The sequence below is a fragment of the Aulonocara sp. 'chitande type north' Nkhata Bay genome, linkage group LG13 (assembly GCF_057382095.1).
Source record: "Aulonocara sp. 'chitande type north' Nkhata Bay isolate Kocher_YH1m ecotype deep benthic linkage group LG13, A_spYH_male_GT1.1, whole genome shotgun sequence".
Taxonomy (NCBI): Eukaryota; Metazoa; Chordata; class Actinopteri; order Cichliformes; family Cichlidae; genus Aulonocara; species Aulonocara sp. 'chitande type north' Nkhata Bay.
In genome coordinates this window covers 32,356,080-32,382,580 of record NC_141356.1, presented here as the reverse complement: position 1 = coordinate 32,382,580, position 26,501 = coordinate 32,356,080, and the positions used below count along the sequence as shown (strand labels likewise).

Genomic DNA, 26,501 nt, shown 5'->3' with positions numbered 1-26,501 from the left:
TGCACTCTGGGTAAAAACAGCAGTAATACTTTAAGCAGCGGTCCCCAACCCCCGGGCCTCGGACCAGTACCGGTCCGTGAGTCGTTTGGTACCGGGCCGCGAGAGTTGAGGCTCAGGCGTGAAATGTTTCGTTTTCAGGGTTTTTATCGGTTCTCAGCGTTATTTTGTTATCGTTTTTATCGTTTACTCGGTTTTCCTGGGTCTTTCCACGTGTGTTATGAATAAAGCTTCTTTTTTTCGGTACCGGTACTAGTTTTATTTTGTTGTATTTATCCGCGACACCTTAAAGGCCGGTCCGTGAAAATATTGTCGGGCATAAACCGGTCCGTGGCGCAAAAAAGGTTGGAGACCGCTGCTTTAAAGGGTCGTTCAACAAGCTCTTAAATGGAAGCAGAGAGTCTGAAGTTTAACCACTCCTGTCACTGACCTCGCTGTGTTTCAGCTGAAAGACCAAAACTACACATGAATAACTCGCTGTACTCTGCCTGACCTATGTTTTCCCTCCAGGTGTGGGCGCCACGGTGTGATGCGTTGGCATGGAGGAGGCGGAGCACAGCCGCTACGTCTCTCAGCTGAAGGCCGAGTTCGACAGCTGCGACACGACGGCGACCGGCTTCCTGGACCGAGAGGAGCTCACAGCGCTGTGCCGCAAACTGCAGCTGGACGCTCACCTGCCACTGCTGCTCGCCACGCTGCTGGGAGAGAGGCGCTACGGCCGGGTAACTCTCTCTCTCTCTCTCTCTCTCTCACACACACACACACACACACACACACACACACACACACACACACACACACACACACACACACACACACACACAGTATTTGTGTGGCGCTTTCAATGAAATCAAGTGTTTGTGTTTCAGGTGAACTTCGAGGAGTTTAAGGAGGGCTTTGTGGCCGTGCTGTCCCGCTCTCTGGACTTCGGGACATCAGAGGACGACAGCAGCTACCTGGAGCCAGGTGACACATAGAAAGGGGGCAGGCCTACAGAGGTCAGGGGTCAGAGGTTCATGATTGGGGAACACAAATGGATGTCAGCTGATCTCTTGTTTGGTTTCATGTTATTTATAGCGCGATGTAAACCTTAAGTCATGTGACCTTCAGGGTGTTGTGTTGGATTAATCATGGCTCTGAGGCAGCAATGCAGGTGTGAGGGCTTTTACATGTTCAGACAGCCGACGGCCGTGTTGGTGTTGCTGCGGTCGCTGACACCACAGCACACTGAGCAGCTCGTTATGACCCAACATGGTTTCAGTGTTTGTGGCGCAGCAGGACGCCGCACGAATCCTCGGCCCTCTGAACAGTTTGGATGTAGAACTGGGACAGAGAGCGCAGATAAACGGCGTCTGCAGGCTGCAGACGTGCAGGAGCTGGGTGGTCTGGTTAAAGTCCGAGGAGGATTCTTCTTTGGCACATTCTGGCTCCGAGTGTCGCAGCGGCGTCTTGCTGACCCACTCAGGCTGCTCCTCTTCCTCTCTGCAGCTGTTCCAGAGGAGGTGAAGCCAAAGTTGGTGAAAGGAGCGAAGCGTTACGGCCGCCGCAGTAAACCCGACGCCGCGCTTACCCGTGACTCAGAAGACTCTCCGCCATCCAGAGCGGAGGCCTCAGACTCGTCACCGACCGGCATCCGAAAGGCCAAACTGAGACGGGCGACGTCACTGGAAAGCGTGGAGGTGAGACAGCTAGTTTTATTTTGAAACACTGACTTCCTGTTCTTCTTTCCTTTGACTGAGTTTGAGACGCTAACCCGGCTGTGGTCTGTTTCTTCGCTGGCCGGAGTGATTAGCTTGATAAAGAATTTAAAATCATAATCAACACAAAGAAGTCACATGTTGGCACATGTCACGTCGGTCTCTGTCATGGATTACATGAAGCCACATTATCAGACGCCCAGGTGTGGTCATGTGACTCGGTTCACTCGTCAGGATGTTTATGGCGGCTGGAGGTCTGCCTGCAATTAAAGTAATTAGAACTCTGAGCTCTGGAGTCATTTTCGAGTGGTTTGGTTGGAGTTTCAGTTAAAAACTGTGGGAACGCCCTGAATGTGGGCTTCCTGTACGTGTGAGCGTACCGCAGTGATGCTGTCTGACTGAACACCTGAAACTGCGTGTGCGTGCCGCGCTGCAGGGTCCCGCCGTCGTCCGTCGCCTGGATCTCGTGTGTCTGCGCCGGCCGAGGCGCTCGGGAGCTGCAGCTCTAATTAGAGTTTCTGGTTTTAGGTTTTCAGCTGCACGCAGAGGGCGGAGTCCCTGCAGAGGAGGAGGTTTACTCAGCTCTTTGTCACTTTGTTCTCGTGCCGTGACGATGCTGTGACCTCTGACCTCTGAATGTTTCTGCATCGGTGAGGCTGCAGCTGCGGTCTGGTTCTCACTGTGTGAAGTCAGCTGGTCTCAGGTTTCCTGCAATTCTGCAGCCGAGGCTGTGAATACCTGAGGGGGGAGGAGGAGGTTTGGCGGTTTCGGGGCGGTGGAGGTCTTTCAGGAAGTGGGATTGTGAGGAATGCGGCTGCTGGCAGACGCTCCGCTGGTTTGGCTGCTGCTTCTCACTTTTAGTTTTTGCTGACTGAGAATGTGAAACAGCTTCAGTGCAGCGGCTCTGCTGCGGGAACACGACTCCACCTCTTCTTCTTCATCACTTCTTTACACCAGAGCCACCCTTTCCTTTCTTCCTGGGTTTGTCTGAGGCATTGGACAGTTTTTCAGAAGGAAATGGTCTGACTGCAGTCTTCACCTCGAGTAACTGACTCTCTGCGGCTCACTTTGGTGCTGGAGAGGTGCCGAGTATGGATTTGGACTTTGTCCCTCCAGGCTGGGGCAGCGTCGTGGTGCCTTCAGTTTTGTCCTCATGCTGTACCTGAGTTTGCAGACACACTGGCCTCTTTCATGAGTCCGTGTGTTTCCTCCTGCACTGATCAGTGGAAGGCCTGGAGACTGGTCGGCGACCTCTCACCAAACATGTTTTCACAGTGTGACCACAGCTGTGGTGAATCAATCAGTCTGCATAAGAGGGTAAAATGCTGAGAGTCAGACTGACACAGTAACAGGAACATCAGAGAGTTTTCATTTGGATCTGAAACAGAGCATGTGTCCCACGGGACATCATGGCCTAAGCCCACAGAGCAGCGCCCACAGAGCAGCGCCCACGATCCTGTTTGCATGTCTATTTTTAAATCTCAGTAGAACTGCAACCAAATAAGCGAGAGCAGGGGTCTCAAACTCCAGTCCTCGAGGGCCGACTGCAGAGCTGAGCAATGACAACATCAGCAGCTGGATAAAGGTTTCCAACTGGTCCTTCAACTCACGTGTTCTCCATAGTAGCAGAAATGCATAAAAATGAGGCTTTTATGAAAACACTGAATAAAAATGACTTCTTGAAAGACAATAAATGTACAGTTCAGTATACGAAGTGTGTTTGAATGGCAGAGATGAGCCATGGCTGAACGGGACTCACAGGCCTGAGTGTGCACTTCAGTCAGAATTATAATTTATTATTTAATTTATAATTGATATAATCTCTCTGTGTCTGTCAGTGAAACTGTTTTTGCAGAGAGTCCATCACTGGACTGTGATGGATGTGAAGCTGATGGCAGTACTTCAGCTGTGCAGCGATCAGCTGATTCTGAATGTTTTTGAAGATTTCTTCATCGAATATTTAAACATTTTAATCTGCGAGCAAAACACGTCCTAAAGGTCCTGATCTAAAGGTCCCGTCCCGTGAATGTCCCGATGGACGAGGGTTTACACGCTAAGCTCTTCAGCGTGACAGTCAGGAGTGTGCACGTGAGCACGCACACACAAATATATAACATGCTCAGTGCGGCAGAAGTAACGACTGCTCAGGAATTTTTTCCAATAGCTGTTGGCTTCACTGTGTGTGTGTGTGTGTGTGTGTGTGTGTTGCAATCACTGACCTTCATGTTTTCACTGCAGAGCCTGAAGTCTGACGAGGAGGCAGGAAGTCAGAAGGAGACATCCTTTCAGTGTAAAGGTACCGCCACGTCCTGTCGCTGGAGTTTAATTATTATTAAACTCCAATATTATTAATTATTGGAGTTTTCTTGCTGCTGTTGGTTCCATACACACTCGCGCACGCACACTCGCGCACGCACACACATCTTGTTGCTGAACGTTTCCCTTCTCTTTGTTTCTGGGTGTTTTTATTCTGACGTTCAGCAATCGTACTGCACACCGTCACTTGGTGACAACTTCCTGTTTGTACATTTGTCTTCCTGAGTGATAAATCTGTCTTCATAGTTTATTTATAGTTATTTATTTTCTTTTTACCAAAACTGTGTTCATCAAAGTTACATACCGACGTGACAGGAACACATCTCAGCAGCACGGTGTCCACACACCGCGACGGAGCGCGCTCAGATGTAGAGATGAAAGTTTAGAAGCTTGTTCTCAGCAGGCCAATGCAGGAAGAACCTCCGTGTTCAAGCTCAGGTTCACGTGTCTGTCTGCAGGTCACCACCAGGGGGAGGAGCCAGGAGGACACGCGCTGATGCTGGTGTGCGAACACCTGGGTCTGCAACACCTGCACACTGAGGTGAGGTGTGTACCGTCGCCCTTTGTGATGACATCAGTATCTGTATTGATCTCTCTGCTCATAAACAGGAAGTGGACGTGCTGCTCAGGAAGTTGGATCCCGACCTAGACGGCAGGGTCAGCATTAGGGAATTCAAGAAGGTGCTCTGTGGCTCCACCCCCATCACCTGTTCCACCCCAGTACGACAAGCTGACCTGAGAGCGCCACACAAGGTGAGGCGCACACGTTCAGAGAAGAGTCTGCAGCCGAAGTCAGAGCTGCTGAAATACTCCACGAAAGAAAATGAGGTCACTGCTTCACCTGTGTCAATAACTCCGCCCCTCAGACCTGAGTGACCCTGACCTTGAACGTCTCACTGCTGAGATAAAGACTGTGAGCTTCATTAAATTACTTAACATTTTATTTCAGTGTCGAATAAAAAAGGAAGAAGCTGAATATTAGAAATAATGTCAGTCAGATCGATGAGCTGTGTTTAGAGTGAGAATGTCCCAGCAGCTCCTGAACGCAGCACCGCCCTCCTCGCCTCCTTTCAGCCAGTCAGGAAGCTCTGCGCAGCTGGAGCTCATCAGTCCAATCAGCTGTGGTGGCTGCAGGTGAGCAGGTAGTAGTGCACACAGACAGGTAAAGGCCATCGTGATCACAGGCTGCGAGGATGGAGAGGATGAGCGCTGCCGCCGCCACGTGCTGCTACAGTCAGGTGACTCAGACTGAACCCAGAAACTCTGAGCAGTTAGATGTGCTCTTATTTTGAAATGTAGGCAGAACGAGTGAGACTCGCTTTCCCAAAGATCTCATACAAATGAATGCCTGACCCTGACCATAACCTAACACGTAACACTGAAACTAAAACCACATTTTGAGTCTCAAAAATGCCTTCAAACTCGTGGGGATTTTGATCCCCATGAGGGCTGTTTGTCCTCAAAAGTATAGTAAACTACCAATTTTTGGCCCCCATGAAGATGTTAATACCCGTCCACACACACACACACACACAGATGTGCGTGCGTGCGTGTGTGTGAGGACGTTGGCGTGTTTCAGGCTCGCCTTGAAGCTAATCCAGATTAATGGTTAGGGCTGCGGCAGGCGCTCCTCTGGAGTCTGGTCCTGCGTTGGGCTTAAGCTGCTCTGTCTGCGTGCCGACCTTTGAACCTGGACTCTGTGTTCTGCTCCTCCATGCAGCCTCGGGAGGTGTCAGAGGAGCACTCGGCCCGCTCCGCCTCGCCCTCCCTGCTGATGGCCACCGTGGGTCAGAGGGTGCTCAGCCGGCTGGACGACGGCTCAGGATGTACGAGCCCCGAGCGCGTCGCGGCCCTGTGGACGGAGGAGGGCATCGGGAACAGCCGGGACATCCTGCAGGTCAGAGCTGGGCACAGGGCAAAGAGCCCGTTCTACCCTCTGATGTGTTTTTGTGTTAATGTTTCTGTGAGCGTGTCGGAGCAGCCTCTGCTCTGTGGCTCGTGGATCAGTTTAGTCTTTACTGACTCAGTTTCACAGAAAATCAAACAGGTCGCTTCCCCCTCCTCATCTTCGCTCATTGTTTCCTGTTTCTGGCTCTTCTTCTGTGGTGGATGTGACTTAGTGTTGATGTGAAAATCCTCGCTCTGGCTGTGTCCCAATCCAGGGTCTGCACGCTTGAAGTACGCGCACTACGCGTACTACGTACGGTGCGTACTATAAGTACGAGAAGTGCGGAAGTGAGAGGCTTGTGAAATGGGACGGTCTGGCCTTCGTTGCGCTGTTCAGGTTGCCTAGCAACCATGATACTAACCGCGAGAAACGTTTCATACAGCTTTGTGTGACAGAAATGAAGGAGAAAAATGTTTTGTTGGTCATTCATTTTTGTCATGACATCACTTTAGCTGAGTATCTGAGGCTGAGACCACGGGACTGTAAAACATGATTGTTGGGCTTCATTTCTGTGCTGAACAGTCATTTAAGATTAGTTAGTAAATAACAAATAGCTCATGTTGTTCATGAGACTAAAGTCATCTCACTGTGGTAATGTAAATATAATATGGACAATATTATAGTATTGTCAGATTATACTCGTATTGATATTGAACGTTCGATACAGTGCTTTCGGTTCAGTACGCATATGTATCGAACAATACAACATTTTTAATTTACTTTATCAACTTTTCTTCTGACGATGCTGTCTGTGTTGAGAGCTCAGTGGATCTGCGCTCGACTACTCCGCCTAGGCTGCACTGTCGAGCGCAGATCCACTGACTGCAGCGCAAGCTAGCGAGACAGAAGCTAAGTTCGTTGCAACATGGCAAATTGAACCTCCCCCACCCTCATTCAGATCTGGCCTTTGGAACTATATTGGTTTTCATGTGACGTATGACCCTGAAGGTAAGCGAGTCATGGACTAAAGTAAAACAGTATGTCGGATGTGCCACGCAATGCTCAATTACATGGGTGGGAGCTAGTGTGTTAGCGCAGTTAGCTCATTAACGTGTTGGCCGTCCAGCCCCACGCAAGGGGCGATCCGCAGTAGCTCGTTAATGGAGATTTGCCGTGTTGTGGCGTTAACGTCATTTCAGATTAACGCTGACAGCACTAGTGGGAACACAACGAATATGACTGCACATTTACTCCGACATCATCCTAGTGCAAAGACAAGTGGAAGCAGACAAAAACAACAAGCAGCATGCTACAAACTTTACCCGAGTCATTTAGACAGCCGTTAGCACAGGATTCTCCTTATGGGGACCTGATATGTTTAATATGCTGCTGAGAATATAGCCCAGAAGAAGCTATAGTATAGCTTTTATTTTGGAAAGAGACATTTCTCTGTAATACACTCTCTTTTCCAAAGAGGAGTGATTCCTCCATCAGATTTATTATTTTTATTTTGTTGTTTCAGCAACATTAAATTTAAAAACTGTACTTTTGAGTTCAAATATATATTTATAATTTTAATAAATGACAAATTAAAAAAGCATGAACATTTTTTTTTGTATCGAAAAAATATCAAACCGTGACACCAAAGTATCGAATCGGTGATGTCGGCTTAAATGTGCAGTCATATTCATTGTGTTCCACTAGTGCTGTCAGCGTTAATCTCGTTAAAATGACGTTAACACCATAACTCGGCAAATCTCCGTTAACGAGCTACCACGGATCGCCCCGTGCTCGTTAATGTGTTGACGCTGTCCAGTGGGGCTGGACAGCGTCAACACATTAAACCCCAGACGTAAAACCCACATGGTGTGTTGTAAACTCTGTTTGTGTATGTATGTGTGCGTGCATGTGAGTGAGTGTGTGTGTCGTAACAGTTAAAGCACTGTGTGTATGTCTCTGTGTATGTGACTTTATGACTGACAGGAAGTCACATACATATATTCTAATTATGTTTTCATTTACTCACATAACTCATTGAATTTAATTCAGTTTTATGTAGCAACCAAACACAGCTACAGTCGCCCCAATTGTTTTTACTGTCCGACAGTACAGACCAGAGCAGGGCGATATGACCAAAAATATTTATATCAATATATACATTTGAAAATTTGCGATAACGATATAACTGACGATATAATCGACACGAGACAAAATACTTTACAACTCCTCAACTTTATTAGTGCAAAACAAACATCAATGTATTTCCACTGAAACAAGCAGCTGTTTTTTATGTGCATTAAAGTTATATAAAAATGTAACAGTGCAAATGCAAACTCCTCGCTGACAGTTTAACCAAAAGGCATTTCCAGTGGAAACTGGCCGACACATCCTCAGCATAACCATGTATAACATCCACAACACTTAAAAAGAGGTTATACACACACAGTACGGTAACATCATGTTGAAGCGCAGTACGTATCACTCCGCGAGGCTCCGCCTACGATGCCATAATGCTCCGACAATCCATCAAGCGGTGCGACTTCGTAGCTCAGCAAAGTCGTACTGAAACATTTGACAGATTTTCGAGCGCCGTGCACATAAAATCATTTCAAGGTCAGTAAACACAACCAGAGTTCACACATAAGGCACACGGGATTATAAGGGGCTCTGTCGAGTTTACAGAAAATCTTGCTGCAGCATTTTGGATCAGCTGAAGGCTTTTCAGTGAGTTTTTAGGACTTCCTGATAATAATGAATTACAGTCGTCCAGCCTGGAAGTAATAAATGCATGAACTAGTGTGTGTTATCTGGCTTCATGGACAGATAGAGCTGGGTGTCATCTGCATAGCAGTGTAAATGTATGCTATGTCTTCTAATGATTGTTGAACTGAATCATGTGACCTGAGGCGGGCTCAGCTGGACAGATGTTCCTGATAATGGCGTGTGAGTGAGTGACTCCAGCTGTGTATGTCCCTGCAGACTCTGGACTTCCCCTTGGAGGAGCGCCTCAGTCTGGCAGATCTGACGCTGGCGCTGGACAACGAGCTGCTGGTCAGCGGGAACGGCATCCACCAGGCGGCGCTCATCTCCTACAAGATCGAAATCCAGCACCTGCAGTAGGTTTGATGAACTTTCCGAGGAAACACGGGGCGCTGCTCAAGGCGGGGCTGGAGCAGCGCCCCGTGCTGCGTCTGCAGGTCCTTTAAAAACTCACATTTGCCTGTCACACTGACAGGATTTAGTGTCCTGTGTTTAACTTTAAATCAGTTGTTTTTGTGCTCGTGCCTCATGTCGCCTCATTCCTACATACAGCACAGCATTTAGATGTCACAACTCCTCCCTCTCTCTCAGACTGAGATTTCAGGGGCTCATCTGAGGCTCAGTTACATTCTGTGCTAAAATCAGAAGAGTTTAGCCTCCTCTGAGCCTCCTCAGACAGTCCTGTCCTGGATTATTGATGTCTCCACTGATAATGACCTGTAATAATCACAGATTGATCTGGTATGTTGGGATTTCTGGGAGTGCTCTGAGCTTCAGTCTGAAGCTCTTGGTAGCTGTTGGCGACGGTGATGTTTGTGCTGCTCTGACCTCCGCAGTGACGGAGCAGAGCTCTGTGACGAGGAGCTGAACCCTGAGCTCTCTGTCGTCTGTGTTCAGGGAGGTGGCAGAGCAGGCCTGCAGGGAGCGCGACAAGGTGAAGGCCGACCTGGAGCGGGCCGACCGCAGGAACCTGCAGCTGGTCAGAGAGGTGGACGACCGGCACGCCAGCATGGAGACGCTCAACCACAGCCGGATCAGGTAAGGGTCGGGCTCTGTGCCTGCTGCGCTCTACACTGATAGCACGATTGCCGCCGTGTGCACGGGTGAGACGCCGGTGCTGACGAGCCGCTCTGTGATTGGCAGGGACCTGGAGCAGGACTTCCGCGATAGGCTGACGGCTCTGCGCAGCGAGACAGAGCAGGAGAGCGAGGCGCTGCTGCAGCACATAGAGCGAGAGCGCGGCGCTCTGCAGGAGGAGCTGCAGCTGCTCAGAGCGCAGGAGGCGGAGCTACAGGAGGAGCTCTGCAACGCCGTGCAGGTGTGCTACACCGCTTCTCCTCTGTCATGTTTAGTCACAGGTCCCCATCAGGACGAGCAGTTTGTGATCAGATCGGTTATTGAAAATCAAGAGGCGTGAAGCGCTGAGCGCGTCCTGTCGTTTCAGGAGAACGGTCGTCTGGAGGAGGAGCTGAACGCTGTGAAGATGAAGCTGACTGAAGCCGAAGGCTCAGCGAGGCGACTGCAGAGAGACCTGGACCAGATGCTGAGTGACAAGGTGAGCAAAGAAAGCCTTTACGCCGCCGCCGAGGTTAAACGCCAGGTTACGGCCAGAGCTCGGTCTGACTCACAGCGTCATCAGTCGGCTCCGTTCTCACGCTGTGCGCCTCTGACACCTAATCTTACGTCACGCGTCCCAGAGTTTATCTGTTCTTCTTCCAGTTTTGTCGTTAAACGAGCGACAGCAGCTCCCGGCTGTAATGAGGAAAAAATGTTTTCAGCCAGCAAACTGTGACAGAAGAGTTTGAAAGTCTTCCAACTTGTTCAGCAAATTTATCAGATTTAAAGACGGGAGCAGGAGTGAGGCGTGAAGGGAAAGGAGGCGGAGTTTACCTGAAGTGGGAGAAACGAGTAAGACGGTGGAGAGTGGGTCAGCTGCTGCTCCACACTCCGTGAGACTCGCCAGAGGTGATTGGATCGCTTCTGTGATGTCACAGTGAAGATGAGCGGGTGACCGCCACTTCCTGCACCTCGTCTAGCAATCTCACGTGACCTGAGCGCCTTCAAAATAAAAGCTGCAGGTGACTACAGCGCGAAGCTGGTTGGTGGTCTCTACGTGGATCGCGACTGCAGATGAAGCATTTCCTCCTCTTGTTTTCAGACCTTGTTCGGACTCAGGGCTGGATTCAGACGGCATCACACGGAAAATTAAAAACGTTCACGAACAGAAAACCTGATGAACAGAGTTCACTGATTGTAATTTTAAAGGTTGTGGTTCAATCATGAACTTACTGCTGGTGAAGTATTCCTTATAACAGCCGTTAGTATCAAAGCTAATATAATGAATTACAGCTTTTATTTGTTTGACTGTGGCGCCCCCTGCAGTACCCCTGCAGTACCCCAGTACTCTGGGTAAGTGACCCAGGACACAGGTGATCTGGGTGACGTGATGCACGGAAAGAAAAGAATGCATTTCCATAACTAGATCACATGTAGCAGCTTTAATTCACACACCTGACAGCGCTGTTAGCGAGGGATGTAAGACGCGCTACAGCGAGACGCCAAACGTCAGACCATAAACTCTGATGTGTGGGTGTGTGCATGTGTGTCGCTGACACACTGCAGCTGGTGTTGGGTAACTCCAGCTTGTTTCTGATGAATGATTAATGAAGCTTTCCTCTGACTTGGTTTCTCCGTGACTTTACGTTTCAGTTTAAGCAGCTGATGATCGACTGACTGCTGTTTTTGTTTTGGCAGTTTGGCGGTTTGGACCCATCCAGCGTTGGTCTGAGTCACGAGGAAAGATTGTCTGAAATCATCAAAGAGTACGAGCAGCAGTGCCGGGTAAGACCGACCGCCTTAAATTGTCACGCTTTTATTTTGAAGGGCACGATGATTTTGCAGAAACAATCTGTTTGAAGCACATTTCATTTACAGACCTGAGTGTTGGTGTGGTGATGAGGCAGCGGTCTGCAGCTTTGAATGTAAGCTGTGAAGTGTTGGACTATGTGTCCTCTCAGCCAATCAAACGCAGGCAGGCAGCAAACGTTAATACTGAGGCCGTGTAGAGACCACAGCAGGTAAAGGCTTCCCAGGAAACAGATGACAGGAAGTCCTTTCAAATTAAAATGTAATTTTAATTACACATACAGCAAATATAAACTAGAAAGTGCATTTTTTGAAGAAACTGCAGTGTGAATGCTGAAATCTGAATGTATGCACTGAAATGAATTAATTGCTGAATTTTAAGTTAAAAAATTTGAATGAGATAAGAAAACCGAATTTAATCTGACAACAAAGGTGCTGAACTGCTAAACGTTGACGTTTACACAGAAGAAGAAGTTGGAAAAAAGCTGAAAATGTTTTAATTGTAAATTAGAAAAACCTAAGAAATGAGAAAAGAAAATTTAAAGTCAGAAAACATCTGAATGAATATTAAAAGTTCATATTCTTTTTACTCATTCAGTGATTCAATGTGATCCCTCCACTTGGATCCACACAGTTTAAAACGTTCACATCTCTGAGCTTTGAAAGACTCGGTGTTGGAAAGAGAACAACGATGGTGACGTTGAGGGTAAAATGATGGCTTTAACACTGTGGACACAGCAGCAGTTGAAAGAGAAGTGCTTAAGATGAATCTTGGCAGAGTGAGGTCGTTAGGCAGGCAGGTGTGAGCCTGGTTGCCAGAGCATCTCTGCTGCTGAGGATCAATTCATCGAGTCACCAGCCTCAGGGGGGCAGCTGTAAAAACAGCTGTTTGGACATCATCCTGTCACATGTGCATTGCAGCCAAACAGCTGTTTCCTCTGTATTTGCATGTAGGCAGATACAGGACTGTGTGTGTCAGCACTGAAAACCTGTGTGTGTGTGTGTGTGTGTGTGTGTGTGTGTGTGTGTGTGTGTGTGTGTGTGTGTGTGTCGCGTTCAGGAGCTGCAGGACAGAAACGATGAGCTGAGCTCAGAGTTGGAGCTGCTGAAGAATCAGAGGAGAAACAGGAAGTGCAGACGGCGTGCTGGAGCCGCCAACGTGCTGAGCTGGAACCAGCAACACTCGGAGTCAGACTCAGGTAACACAACGACACACAAATACACACAAAAGCTCCTGACACGACAAACCCGTTCAGCCTCTAGGCTTTGTGAAAAACAGCAGACAGACGCACTAAAGTGAACCCGTTCCTGTCAGGAGAGGGCGCCGCTGTGCCTGAATCCAGAAAACCGTCCAATAAAAACGCTCGATTCACATTGGGGGGGTGTGTCCAAAGGCTGCGTCCTCCTGAGGCCGCATCTGTAGGCCGATTACGTCACAGCGACGCGCCGAAGGCTGTCCAAATTCGTAGACTCCTCCGAATGCAGCCGACAAATGCATCCTTCATTTCCCCAGATTTGAAGGATGGGTCGGGTGTGTCCTTCGTGGCCCACCATATCCCAGAATTCATAGCGCAGCCCAGACAATTTCAGTTTCTAACAATGGCGGCAGCTGCTTAGCTTTGATATTACTCTTATTATTCTTTCTGGGTCACAAAATAAACTTTTAACATATTTTCGGGAGAGAAAGTAGCTGTGCAAACATCAAATATCTGCTCAGCTTATCAAGACACCACATATTTGCAAAAGTGCTTCGATGTTTTCAGACACGTCTCTTACCCACCAGCTCGATAGCTGACCCAGGACAACAGCGAACTCCCTGCACATAGTTGTCAGGCCCCCCCCCCCCCCCCCCCCCCCCCCCCCCCCCCCCATGGTCTTCGCTACTCAGGTTAAACATGATATATGAGTCACTTGGATAACTTAAAAATGTTATTGTTGGGCTTTTTCAGTGTTGTGTTTGTTTGTGAGTAAATCAGTTTGGCTGAGATTGAAGTTATTAGATTAGACAAAATAAAACTTTATTAATCCATCGGGTGGTTTTCACACAGCTGAATAAACGTCAAACAGAAAACTGATTAAACAGAAGTGTGAGACGGTCGAGAGTTTATTAAACTCCACCGAGACGCAAATTCAAAGGTCTTCTGTGGACCCGGCCCACGTAGACCACGAAGGCCGGGTCCTCAGGGGGACGCAGCCCATGAATTTGGACACAGCTATTGATGTCAAAGCTGACTGCTGGTTGCTCAGTTTTATCTCCTCTAATCAGACGCACAAAAACTCTCACGAAAGTTTGTCAGACACAAAAATGAGAGAGAAGCAAACAAACGTCCAGATCACCGATCGGTCGATTGGTTGGTTCATGTTTTCTTGTCTGACGTGAACATGAGGCTGTAAAACCTGCTGAGAGACTTTAACTGGATTTACAGGTAAGGTGTGGACACGCCCACACACAGACCCACAGGTTTCAGTCTCGGTGTGAATTAATCATGTCTCTTGGTAAGTGTGTGTGTGTGTGTGTGTGTGTGTGTGTGTGTGTGTGTGTGTGTGTGTGTGTGTGTGTGTGTGTTCCGGTTTCTCAGAGCTGATTTGGTTTTTGTGTTTTTGTTCAGACTCGGACGTGAAGCACTGCTCGTCTCCTCGGGTCAGGAAGAAACTGGAGCCGGCTGATAAAGCAGGTGACACACACACACACACACACACTCAGTCACACAGGGCTGTATGTGATTGGCTGAGCCAGCCTCCTGAGACTTCCTGTGATTACTTAGTTACTCCCACTCGTTATACTGCTCGTTACATGTTTCATGTTTCTCTGTAAAATGAAACGCGCTGTCTCATAATCACCATTTAACAATAAACACCTGAGGCTGCAGCCCCACACACACCAACACACGTGACCTCACTCATGTATGAACACAAATCAGACATGAGACTTCAAAGCGGTCGTCATGGTGATTCTACTGTAGAAATATGGACAGGTAGAAACGGAGGCTCATCATCTGTCACCTGCTGAGTTCAGCAGCAGCTCACTTTATCACGGTGCTGGTCTGGGGTCAGCATTCACTCGGCTTTAGCGTCACTCTGGGTTCTTGGCTAGCTGCAGTATGATGCAGTTGTTTCAGTCCTGGAGCAGTGTCCGCTTCACCATCACGCTCTCGTGCAATAAAACTCAAAGTTACGTCCACGCTGACCGTGTTACTGTTCTCCTCCAACACCTGGAATCAGCTGATCGTAGCCAGAGTGCAGGAACCTATAAGTGGGATCGAGCAGGCAGGCTAACGATTCCAAGGAACTTGACTACGGCAACATGCGAACCAAAATTTTGATTGGAGCCCCGCCCCCCCTCTCTCTCTCTCTCTCTCTCTCTCTCTCAGCTCTGTGCTCATTGGACGACTCGGGCCCGGCCGTCAGCATCCAGACTGAACTGGCCCTGGAACAACTGAAGCAGAAACACGAGGAGGAGCTGCAGCAGCTCAACATCCAGCTGGAGACGCAGGTCACACACACACACACACACACATCGCACGCAGTGTGTAGCCTTCAGACCATGACACTTGCTCCTCCTCCTCCTCCACAGATGAACTACTATGAGCGCAGCTTGGAGAAGATGAGGCAGAGCATGGAGGTGGAGCGGAAGGACATCTCTCAGGCCTTCAAGGTAAGGAAGGTGTCGCACTAAAAGCTGTCGTACCAGAAACAAAGTTCCTGCGACGGGACACCGTCAGAGACGGCTGCACACTGCTCGTCTCTGACGTTTCCACTTTTGTTCAGATGTCCCAGTTTAAAGGAATGGAGTCCTGCTGGTTCCCAGTATCCCTGCTTTCCTCCTCATTTGAACTGAACTTTAAATCCACGTCAGGACGGTGCTGCAGCAGGTGCAGCAGGTGGAGCTGAACCTTGGAGGCAGCTGAACTTAAATTTTCTGGTTTTATTCTCACCTGTGTGTCAGCTGGAGATCAGCGAGCTGGAGGAGCAGAAGTCTCAGGTGGAGCAGCAGGTGAAGCAGCTGAAGGAGACCGTGGACAAACTGCAGACTCAGATCCAGCACGGAGGAGGGCGGAGCAACGAGCAGGAGCGCAGGTAACGTTACCTGTCTGAGGATTTGTACCTCAGGCTGTGGGACCCGCTCTGTTTCTGACCTTTGACCCCGGTTATGCTCCCAGGATGCAGCGGGAGCGCGCCGAGCTGGAGCAGAACTTCGCCAGAGAGATTGGTAACCTGGTGCAGCGGCTGAGCGCTGAGAAGGACCAGCTGGAGGCGGAGCTGAAGCTGAAGATGGATCAGGAGGTGATGCTGGTCAGGTGGGTGATGACCTCATAAAAATGTCAGCGGAGGTGTGATGATACCCGATGACATCATCACTGAGTGCCGACATGTAGCCTGACCCTGCATCAAATGTTTAAACCAATCATGAAGCTCGACTCTTTACCTGAGTCTGTCTCACACGGTCGACACTCCACCCATTCAAACCTCACACTTAGTTTAGCAGCCTTCCTGTGACTATCAAAATAAAACCTCTGAGACATAAAAGCTTAGGCCAGGGGTCGGCAACCCGCGGCTCCGGAGCTGCATGCGGCTCTTTAGTCTTTATTTTGCGGCTCCGGGTGGTTTGGGAAAATAAATTAGAAGTATTTAACTGAAGTGTATTTTATTTGTTTGTTTCTTTTTTACCTTGTAGTTCTAAATTGTTAGATTGTTGTGATATTGAAATATAAAAATAAAATTATATCTTATTATTTTTTTTCATCGCTCAAAATAAGCATCACACTCGTGGAAGCCGGTGTACCCGCCGAAACGCCGTGCATTTACCGAGACTTTCAACCCCAGGTAGGCCAATTATAGATCTTGGATCCACATTATGTCAGCAGCTCCACCGTGAACTATGTTAAAAACAAACACGCTCACGCCTCACAGACGACAGCTTACAGTCCTGTAAAGATGAAGTGACTTCGTACAGCCCCGACCTGCAGACGCTGTGCGTAGAGGTTCAAGAGCAGAAGTCCTGTTGTAAACATACCACGGCAGACCCGACGATGTTTGCATGAACACGCTTTTCACACACTGTTGCTGTACGCACACAGCCGGCTGTAGCTTTGCAGCTCACAGCCCGACACACACCAACACAACAGCAGAGCGAGCACAGACGTAAAGGCGGCGAGGCGTGATTGCGGGTGCCGCTCAGATGAGTCCGCCCCCCCTGTAGCGGCGCTGCAGACCACGCCCCGCCACACACATTAACCAGGTAAAATACATATTTATGCAGAATTTTGCAAATATCTATTTTTCATTTTTCAGCAGCATCGAGCTTATTTCCAATTATTTTTTAAAAGTCAGGTCAAGGCTCCAAAAGCACAAAGGCAACATGAGGGGGGCTCACAGCAGCTTTTGTTTGCTGGATCATTTTAGTTCAGCTGGGTGTCTTTACTTTGGTTATATTTCTTCAAACGTGTTCATTACATAAATAAAATGTAATTTTCTCTGTAGCACTTCATGGATTTCATAAACAGCACACCTTAGTTGCTCTGTGGATTCTTTTAAAAAGCAGTTAAAAACTTTTCTGTTCAAACAAGCCTTTTGTTGATCCACCTATTTTACATTCTTTACATTTGATCCTTTACATTGTGTATAATGTCTATTGATTGTATTGTTTATTTTAATCTTTGTGTGCAGCACTTTGTGACTGCCTGTCTGTGAAAAGCGCTTAATAAATAAACTTTACTTACTTTAGTTGTTCACACAAAGCATAAAGGTAAAAAAACAACATATACAGTGTTATCTTCGTTTTAGATTTCAAAAACTATTTGCGGTTCCCAGTGTTTGCTTTTGCGTGGAAACCGGGTCCAAGTGGCTCTTTGGGTGTTAAAGGTTGCTGACCCCTGGCTTAGGTGCTCTGAGTTCCTGTTTTTTCAAAATAAAATGAACCGACACAGTTCCCGTTGTTGTTGTTGTACGTGCATGTTGAATTATGGACGCTTGGCTGGTTTTGCGTCTCCTGGAGCAGGGAGGAGTCAGAGCAGCAGCTCGCTCAGATGAAGATGCAGCACGGTGAAGCTCAGCGCCGCCTCCTGCACCAGCTCCACCAGGAACGCCGGCGGCTGCAGGAGCAGAGAGGATTCTGGGAGAGGAGGCTCGTGCAGGTGGAGCAGGAGAAACTGTGCAGTGAGGAGCGAGCCCGGGAAGAGAAGAGGAGCATGGAGGAACGGCAAGAGGAAGAGGTCCGGCTCCTGAAAGAGCAAGTCTCCGGTTTGCAGGATGTCCTGCGGGCGTCCAGCCAATCAGAGGCCAATTTGAAGGAGGACCTGGAGGCGTCTTACAGGCGGAGCGGGGAGCTGGAGGCTCGGCTGGAGGAGGCCTGCGCGCAGCTGGAGGAGAGTATCGCCTTCTTGGAGTCTCAGGAGCTTCTGAACAAACGCCTGGCCTCGGAGAAGAGCTCGGCGGAGGGGGAGCTGCTGCTAGCGAGGAGCAGGGAGGAGGAGCTTCAGGTTCAGGTGTCCCACACAAAGGCTGAGCTGGAGGAGCTGCAGGCTGCGTCCGCGTGCCTCCTGCAGGACCGAGAGGAGGCGGCAGGAAGCTGCAACCGGCTCTCCTGCACCGTCGCCCAGCAACAGGCTCAGCTCCGAGCCCGCGAGCACACGGTCTCCTCCCTCAGGGCGGAGCTGGAGAACCTGCAGGAGGCGCTCAGGAGCAAAGCTGAGTCAGTTTCCAGACTTGCGGCCGAACTGGACTCTCTGAAGACAGACCGCGCCCGGCTGATCCAGGACCTGAAGGAGCAGGCCATGGCCGTGGACCACCTACAGCTGCAGCTGGACGGCATCTCCGAGGAGCTGGACCGGAGGAGGAGCGGCGAGGAGACCCTGCAGGAGGCTCTGGAGCAGGAGCAGAGCCGGACCTCGCTGCTCCAGTCCAGCCTGGCGGAGGAGAAGGAGGAGGTGTGGCGTCTGAGCCAGGAGAACGGGACCTACATCCGGCTCACCGACCAGCTCTCCACCCAGATCGTGGAGATGGAGGAGGAGATCTCTTCTCTCAGAGACCACCTCCGAGACCTCAGCTCCCAGCTCAACGACACCGCTGACCTGGTCCTGGAGCTCCGCAAGCAGCTCAACGCCAAGACCGGTCAGGTCGAGCCGGCGAGCAGCGAGCAGCTCCTCCAGCTGCAGACCGCTCTGCGGGACTCCGAGAGCCGGCAGAGGACGGCGGAGGAAGACTTGGAGAGGGAGAAGAAGAAGATGACGAAGCAGCTGCTGGAGCTGGAGGACCTGGTTCTGGCTCTGGAAGAGCTGGTGGAGCCGGCCGGTGCACGCAGGTTTGTGGAGCATGAGCCGGACCGGAGACCGGAGACTAACCTCCGTCTGCCTGACCCACAATGCACTGCTGCAGACTGACCCTTCACCCCATCGCTAACCGAATGACATCATCTAAATGCATGAAAATACTTATCACTGACTCCGCCCTCCTCCTGTCTGTCCTTTTGTCTTTCCTTAAATTCTTTCTTCATAATTCAAGTCTGTTTGATCTGATTGACGACGATGATGATGATGATGACGTGTGGAGCCTCTGTGCTCTCGGTTTGTGAAACCAGACGAAGCCTCGCCCACTGCTGGCTGCAGCGATGGTGCCCACCTGTGCAGGTGCTGAGCTGAAGATATTAATAACGGCTTCCTCTGGTTTCTGAGCCGCCTCCTCCGACCACAGCGTGTTTCAGTTTGTGCACCATCGCTTGTATGAATATAGCGCGTGTTCACAGCGCTGGCTGAGCTGCTGTCCAATCACGACGCTGCGTTTGTCTGAGGTGCAGAGCGCGGTTCTGATTCTGTGTTTTGGGCCGCAGGACTCAGCTGGAGGAGGTCCGATCAGAGAACGCAGCGCTCCAGGAGAGACTCGGCGCCCTGCAGCAGGAAGTCCACAAGATGGAGAACGAGGTTGCCAAGAAGAGGTGAGCGCCGCGGCTCTAGCTGCAGCTCACCCCTGAGGCTGCGCAGGTGTGCAGGCAGGTGGTTGTTTCTGAGCAGGTGAGGCAGAACCTGCTGTCATCTGATTGGCTAAAGGTGACGATGGGCCGTGATGAGTCAGGAGCTCAGCGTAAACCTGAGATAGCTTGACCCGGTTTACTCTCCTCTGGTCTCGGCGCAGGATCGGCATCCTTCTAATGTTGTCGCCCTTTAATGTTAAATTTAATGCTGCAGAGCCACATGACGCCGTCTTCTCCTCCTGCAGGAGGAAACTGGAGGAGATGGAGAGAGAACACGAGAGAAGCAGAGAAGAAGAAGAGAGGCTGCACAGAGAGGTGAGCGCTGACCAAACTCCACTGAAATATCTGCTGATTTAAGCCGAGGTGTTTGTGACCCGTCTGCACCGGACTCAGATTTCTCTTGATTTTACAAACACGTTTATGTCTGTGTCGCTCAGGGTTTAATACTTTAAATGTAATCCGATTACACTGCTTCTGATTCTCCAAACCAGGATATGTCTGGTTCAGGTTTTAGAAATCCAGATTATGATTGATGATGATGATGATGTGTGCAGAACTCCAGATATCGTGAGGAGGTTCTGGATCTGAGCAGCAGGAACCTGCAGCTGAGCACCGACAACGCTGAGCTCAGCACCCGTCTCCGTGGAGACCAGGAATCAGTCCGTATGCTGCACGAGCGCCTAGCGACGGTTTCTAAGGAGCAGGAAGAGGAGCATGCGACGGTAAGCTGAGCGTCGATGATGCTCACACTTATCGCTTTTGTTTTTTCTTCACTCGTTTGACTTTAGATTTTACCGGTGGCGAGGTGTCGTCACTCCACTACGGCAGCGCGGAGACCCCAGTGTGTGAACGGGATGGGTCGAGAACGTGGCGACGAGTGTATCTGCCGTGAGCTCTGACGGATGGACGATTTCTGCTGTTTCAGGTGCGGCGGCTGCAGGACGCAGCGCTGCAGCACGAGCGGGAGAAGCTGCAACTGCAGGCGTCCTGGACACAGGAGAAACAGCTGCTGGAGGCGGAGCTTAGCACCTCCAAGGAGAAGGTAGGAGGTTCTGAATTAAAACTGTGCAGGATCCCAGCTCAGAGCTGTTAATGAGGTCAACAAGGACACTCACCTCGCTGTGCTTCATTCTCAGCTGGAGCGCCAGCCGGTGCTGGAGGCGGAGCTCAGCGCCGTGACTCTGAAGCTGCAATGGGTGGAGGAGGACAAGGCCAAACTGCTGAGAGACGCCGATGAGCGAAATACAAAGGTCGATATCGCAGACATTAAATGTGAAAAACAAGAAAACGAACAGCAACACCTGCAGCTTTAACGCAGGACAGGTTTAACCCTCGGGGTCAAAGGTCAGGCCACGTCACACTCCGCTCTTTCAGCCATGCGTGAAGGCGTTTGGATGAGGTCGTCGAGTGGACGTTAGTGTTAGCTAGCTTTAAGCCTCAGTCTGTGTCACATGATCACAGAGCCTTTTTTTTCTTCAGGTGGAGAAGCTGCAGCAGAGCGTGCTGTCTCTGGAGTCGGAGGCGGAGCTCCTTCGCTCTCAGCTTGCCGCCATCAGTCAGGAGAAACTCAGCCACGCCCAGGATGCGACGGAGCTACAGAGGAAGTTGCAGGAGGCTCAGAGCAGGGTGAGACCGCCACCTCTGACATCGCCACGTTGACTATGACTGGACTGCGGCCCCATCATTCTGATTGGCTGCTTCCTGTTTCAGGTGGAGGAGTTGGAGGCCGGTGTCAGGAAGCTGATGAGGGAGAAGGAGGAGCTCCGACAGGCGCTGCAGGAGCAAGAGGAGCAGGCCTCTGTCACTCTGCAGGAAGAGACCTGCAAACTGAGAGTCCAGAACCAGGAGCTCCAACACCAGGTACTGTCCAGGTGCAGCTGGGGGGCGGGGTCTGCTCAAGATTCTTAAAGCTGATTGGTCGATGTTTGCTCAGCTCTCGGAGCTGCAGGTGGAAAATGTGAAGGTCCACAAACTGAGCGAGGAGCAAAAGGAGCTGAAGAGCAGACTGAGTGAGGCGGAGGAGGCCCGGATCCAGGCCCAGGACCAGGTCTGTGCCCCGGATCAGGACTGCAGGGGGGTCCAATCAGATAAGAGTTTTATCAACAGGAACCAGGGCTGCAGCGAGTCTTTGACTGTTTCGAAACCAATTTGTTTCCGTACAAATTCTTTCAATGCTTCGTCATCATGGAAACGTTTGCGACTAAAACCAGGCCTGCAGTATAATTCAATTCAATTTTATTTATATAGCGCCAAATCACAACAAAAGTCGCCTCAAGGCGCTTCATAGATACAGAGGAAAACCCAACAATCACATGACCCCCTGTGAGCAAGCACTTTGGCGACAGTGGGAAGGAAAAACTCCCTTTTAACAGGAAGAAACCTCCAGCAAAACCAGGCTCAGGGAGGGGCGGGGCCATCTGCTGCGATTGGTTGGGGTGAGAGAAGGAAGACAGGATAAAGACATGCTGTGGAAGAGAGACAGAGGTTAATAACAGATATGATTCAGTGCAGAGAGGTCTATTAATACATAGTGAGTGAGAAAGGTGACTGGAAAGGAAAAACTCAATGCATCATGGGAATCCCCAGCAGCCTACGTCCATTGCAACATAACTAAGGGAGGATTCAGCGTCACCTGGTCCAGCCCTAACTATATGCTTTAGCAAAAAGGAAAGTTTGAAGCTTAATCTTGAAAGTAGAGATAGTGTCTGTCTCCTGAATCCAAACTGGAAGCTGGTTCCACAGAAGAGGGGCCTGAAAACTGAAGGCTCTGCCTCCCATTCTACTTTTAAGTAAAGGTTTAGCTACAGTCAGCTTGAAGGCCTGTGGTACATAGCTGATTATTAGAGATAAGTTGATCATATTTAAGATTGAAGCATTAATTAATGACAGGACTTCTTTGAGCAGTTTTGTAGGAATGGGGTCTAAAAGACACGTTGATGGTTTGGAGGAAGTAATTATTGAAGTTATTTTCTTCAATCAGTGATGAATAGTAAGATGTTCTGGCTTTGCGGAGGGCTTTCTTATAAAGCAGCAAACTATTTCTCCAGGCTAAATGATGATCTTCTAAATTTGTGACACGCCATTTCCTCTCCAGCTTACGAGTCATCAGCTTTAGGCTACGTGTTTATACCACGGAGTCAGGTACTTCTGATTAGAGACCTTAGTTTTCACAGGAGCTACAGTATCCAGAGTCGTACGTAGTGAGGAGGTGAAATTATTAACAAGATGATCGACCTCTGTTGGGGTAGCGTTCAGATAGCTGCTCTGCTCTGTGTTGGTACAGGGCATTGAAGATGATAACAGTGGGTGGATTATATTCTTAAACTTAGTTACAGCACTTTCAGAAAGACATCTACTGTGATAAACGTCTACTCTCCTCTGCTGTGTAATCAATTATTGTAAATGTAAATGTTATCAGGAAATGATCAGACAGGAGAGGGTTTTCAGGAAACACTGTTAAATGTTCAGTTTCTATGCCATATGTTAAAACAAGATCTAGAGTGTGATTAAAGTGGTGGGTGGGTTCTTTTACATGTTGAGAGAAACCAATTGAGTCTAATAACAGATTAAATGCCATGTTGAGGCTGTCATTTTTAGCATCTACATGGATGTTAAAATCACCCACAATAATTATTTTATCTGAGCTCAGAACTAAATTAGATATAAAGTCTGAGAAATCAGACAGAAACTCTGTGTAAGGACCAGGTGGACGATAGATGATAACAAGTAAGACTGGTTTCTGAGTTTTACAACTGGGGAGGACAAGGCTAAGCATCAGGCTTTCAAATGAATTAAGTCTGTCTGGGTCTTTGGTTGATTAACAGGCTGGTGTGAAAAATTGCTGCCACACCTCCCCCTCGGCCTGTGCTTCGAGGTTTCTGGTAGTTAGAATGACTCGGGGGTGTTGATTCATTTAAACTAACATAATCATCCTGCTGCAACCAGGTTTCTGTAAGGCAGAGTAAATCGATTTTTTGATCAATTATTAAGTCATGTACTAACAGAGACTTGGAGGAGAGAGACCTAATATTTAATAATCCACATTTCACTGTGTTACTCTTTGGTTCAGATGTGGATACTGTATTGTTCTTTCTTTGTGATTTTTTATGTTTAAGTTGTTTGTTGCTGGTTTTTAGTTTGTTTTTTGTCTTTTTGGAAGCTGACACAGTCTCTATGGAGATGGGTTTTGGGGGGGGTAGCAGGAGGAGAGAAGCTGCAGAGAGGCGTGTAAGACTGCAACTCTGCTTCCTGGTCCCAACTCTGGATACTCATATTTTGGGGGGTTTAATAAATTTGTCCATATTTCTAGAAATGAGAGCTGCTCCATCCAAAGTGGGATGGATGCCGTCTCTCCTAACAAGACCAGGTTTCCTCCAGAAGGTTTGCCAATTATCTATGAAGCCCACATCGTTTCTGGGACACCACTCAGACAGCCAGCAATTTAAGGAGAACATGCGGCTAAACATGTCACTCCTGGTCTGATTGGGGAGGGGACCAGAGAAAACTACAGAGTCCCACATTGTTTTGGCAAAGTTACACACGATTCAATATTGATTTTAGTGACCTCCGATTGGCGTAACCGGGTATCATTACTGCCGACGTGAATTATGATCTTACTGAATTTACGTTTACCCTTAGCCAGCAGTTTTAAATTTCCTTCAATGTCGCCTGCTCTGGCCCCTGGAAGACAATTGACTATGGTTGCCGGTGTCTCTAGCTTCACATGTCTGAGAACAGAATCACCAATTACCAGAGTTTGACCCCCGGCGGGTGTGTCGCCGAGTGGGGAAAAACGGTTAGACACATGAACGGGTTGGTGGTGTACCTGGGGCTTCTGTTTAGGACTATGCTTCCTCCTCACCGTCACCCAGCCGCCCTCTTTCCCCAGCTGCTTGGGGTCTGCCGGGGAACAGCTAGCGGGGCCTACGGTATCTTCGGCTGCACCAGCTACAGGGGCCTGGCTAGCTACGGGTGAATGAAGGGTGCGAAGCCGAGTCTCCAATTCAGTAATCCTGGCCTCCAGAGCTGCAAATATGCTACATTTGTTACAGATATCATTACTGCTAAAGGAGGCCGAGGAGTAACTAAACATCTGACACAATGAGCAAGAAAGTGCAGGAGGGACAGGTGAAGTAGCCATGGTGCTAACGAGTCGGCTACGAGCTAAGCTGAGCTAGCGAAACCATAAAGACACAGGGAGTGTGCTTCGGATGAAGCACATGAAGATTATACTATGAAAAAGAATGTATTTAAAAGGTTTTAATTAAATTGCAGATAAGCTACTCAGAAACATCACTGTGTGTTTGAGCAGGAACAGGAAGTGATACTCTACCGCAGAGCGAGCGAACACCAGGTGACGTGCTCATTCAGCCCAGTGTTAAACACAAAGAGGCGGAGCCATTACCGACTCACTGAGCTCAGGTAGAATGAAAGAAACAGCTGCTCGAGTCCTTCATCAAACTGTGACGTGAAGTAAAGCTCCGCCCACCGCTGCACACACAAATCTGCAGATGATCGGAGGCGTGTTTAAAACGCTCACGGGGGGATGGGGTGTACCACGCCATATTTATTTTCAAGGATTTCTGAACAGTTTTCAGGTTGAGAGTGAAATGTTAGTTACATTTCATTAAAATATAAAAATAAACTGATGGTGGTCGGGTCAGTCGACGCCATCATAACATCAGAAACACTTCAGAACGCTGACACGCTCGCTGTTGTACATCACAGACACGGTGTACGTCCATAAAGGCACCCATATGGAAAAGATATATATAAATCTTATAAAGTTTTTATTTGTCTTGTATGAAACTTGTATGAAAAGCATACAAGAGTGAAAACAGATATAAGATCCCTTGAAAAATTATACAATGAAACTTGTATGTTTCGTATACTTACTAAAAAAATATATTTTTACTCATGATTTACTTTCATGAGTAAATCATGTATGTTTTTACTATTTCTTTTCCATATGGGCACACACATACACGCCGTGTGAGTATTTGGACGCTGTAAGGATAAAAACGATTGGTCACTAAAGCTCTGGATGTCTGATCGGCGGCCATGTTTAAAACTGTCGTCTGTGCAGGCGGTGCGAGCAGACGCCGCCCTCAGCGTGGCGCAGGCGCAGCACCTGCGACAGCAGCAGGAGGACAACAGCTGCAGGGACTGGGCGGAGGTGCTGCAGGCCCGGCTGATGGAGGAGCAGAGGAGTCGTCTGCAGCTGGAGGAGGAGCTGAGGCAGCAGGAGCAGAAGAGCAGCTCTCAGATCAGCACGAAGCAGGTGGGTCAGAGGTCAGAGGTTACCCTTTTATGAGGAGAATGATGACCGCTGCCCGCAGCAGCGACAGGCCGTCCCTCTCACTGCATTACAGCTGTCACTTCCTGTGTGTGTGTGTGGCGTTTAGGATCAGTACGAGAAGGCAATGGCGGCGCTGCAGCAGAGGGCGGAGGATGTGGAAACCAAACTGAAGGCGGTCCGTCTGCTCCTGCAGGAAAAGGTGGAGCAGCTTAAAGAGCAGGTGAGCGTTGGCACCGCTTCTCCGCCATTCACAAACGTCCGGTCGAACTTTGACCCGTTGCCGTTTTTCCCACAGCTGGCGAGGAACGCCAAGTCGAGCGCACTGCTGAAGGACCTGTACGTGGAGAACTCGCAGCTGATGAAGGCGCTGCAGGTCACCGAGCAGCGGCAGAAACGCGCCGAGAAGAAGAACTTCCTGCTGGAGGAGAAGGTCGGCGCGCTCAACAAGCTGCTGAGGGACATCGTCCCTGCATCGCTCGCCACATAACCATGCCAACGCAGAGCAGAAGGCCCCAGCAGGAGGGGGCGGGGCCTCACCTGTGCCCTGTGTGGAGCAGGTGGATGTCTGGAGCACACACACGTTCGGTGTGTCAGTATTATCTTTGTTTATAATGAAACTTTTTTTTATTTTTGCGTCATTGAAATAAAGTTTTAATGTCTCTGTGACTCCGCCTCCTCCAGCTGATTCACTTCCTGTCACATATCATGTTGTAG

General features: G+C 49.2%; 1 protein-coding gene across 8 annotated transcripts in view; it reads left to right on the top strand.

Annotated features, from left to right (window-relative positions):
• The window catches only part of ninl (ninein-like), a 27,914-nt gene extending 1,461 nt beyond the window's left edge, over positions 1-26,453 (top strand). Inside the window, exons 2-31 of one of the 8 annotated variants that reach the window (XM_086259988.1) lie at positions 508-719; positions 867-963; positions 1,486-1,676; positions 3,933-3,990; positions 4,469-4,551; positions 4,620-4,763; positions 5,731-5,907; positions 8,878-9,014; positions 9,556-9,696; positions 9,802-9,976; positions 10,103-10,213; positions 11,413-11,499; positions 12,584-12,722; positions 14,133-14,198; positions 14,895-15,016; positions 15,098-15,178; positions 15,470-15,600; positions 15,684-15,821; positions 17,522-18,823; positions 19,349-19,453; positions 19,735-19,804; positions 20,044-20,211; positions 20,415-20,531; positions 20,626-20,739; positions 20,969-21,115; positions 21,200-21,349; positions 21,423-21,536; positions 25,575-25,769; positions 25,894-26,007; positions 26,083-26,453. In XM_086259988.1, the coding sequence (XP_086116114.1) occupies positions 537-719; positions 867-963; positions 1,486-1,676; positions 3,933-3,990; positions 4,469-4,551; positions 4,620-4,763; positions 5,731-5,907; positions 8,878-9,014; positions 9,556-9,696; positions 9,802-9,976; positions 10,103-10,213; positions 11,413-11,499; positions 12,584-12,722; positions 14,133-14,198; positions 14,895-15,016; positions 15,098-15,178; positions 15,470-15,600; positions 15,684-15,821; positions 17,522-18,823; positions 19,349-19,453; positions 19,735-19,804; positions 20,044-20,211; positions 20,415-20,531; positions 20,626-20,739; positions 20,969-21,115; positions 21,200-21,349; positions 21,423-21,536; positions 25,575-25,769; positions 25,894-26,007; positions 26,083-26,274 (5,049 nt within the window). In that variant the 5' untranslated portion in view covers positions 508-536 and the 3' untranslated portion in view covers positions 26,275-26,453. The other 7 variants (XM_086259989.1, XM_086259995.1, XM_086259990.1 and 4 more) reach the window with 7 other exon arrangements.
• The last annotated feature ends 48 nt before the right edge of the window (positions 26,454-26,501 follow it).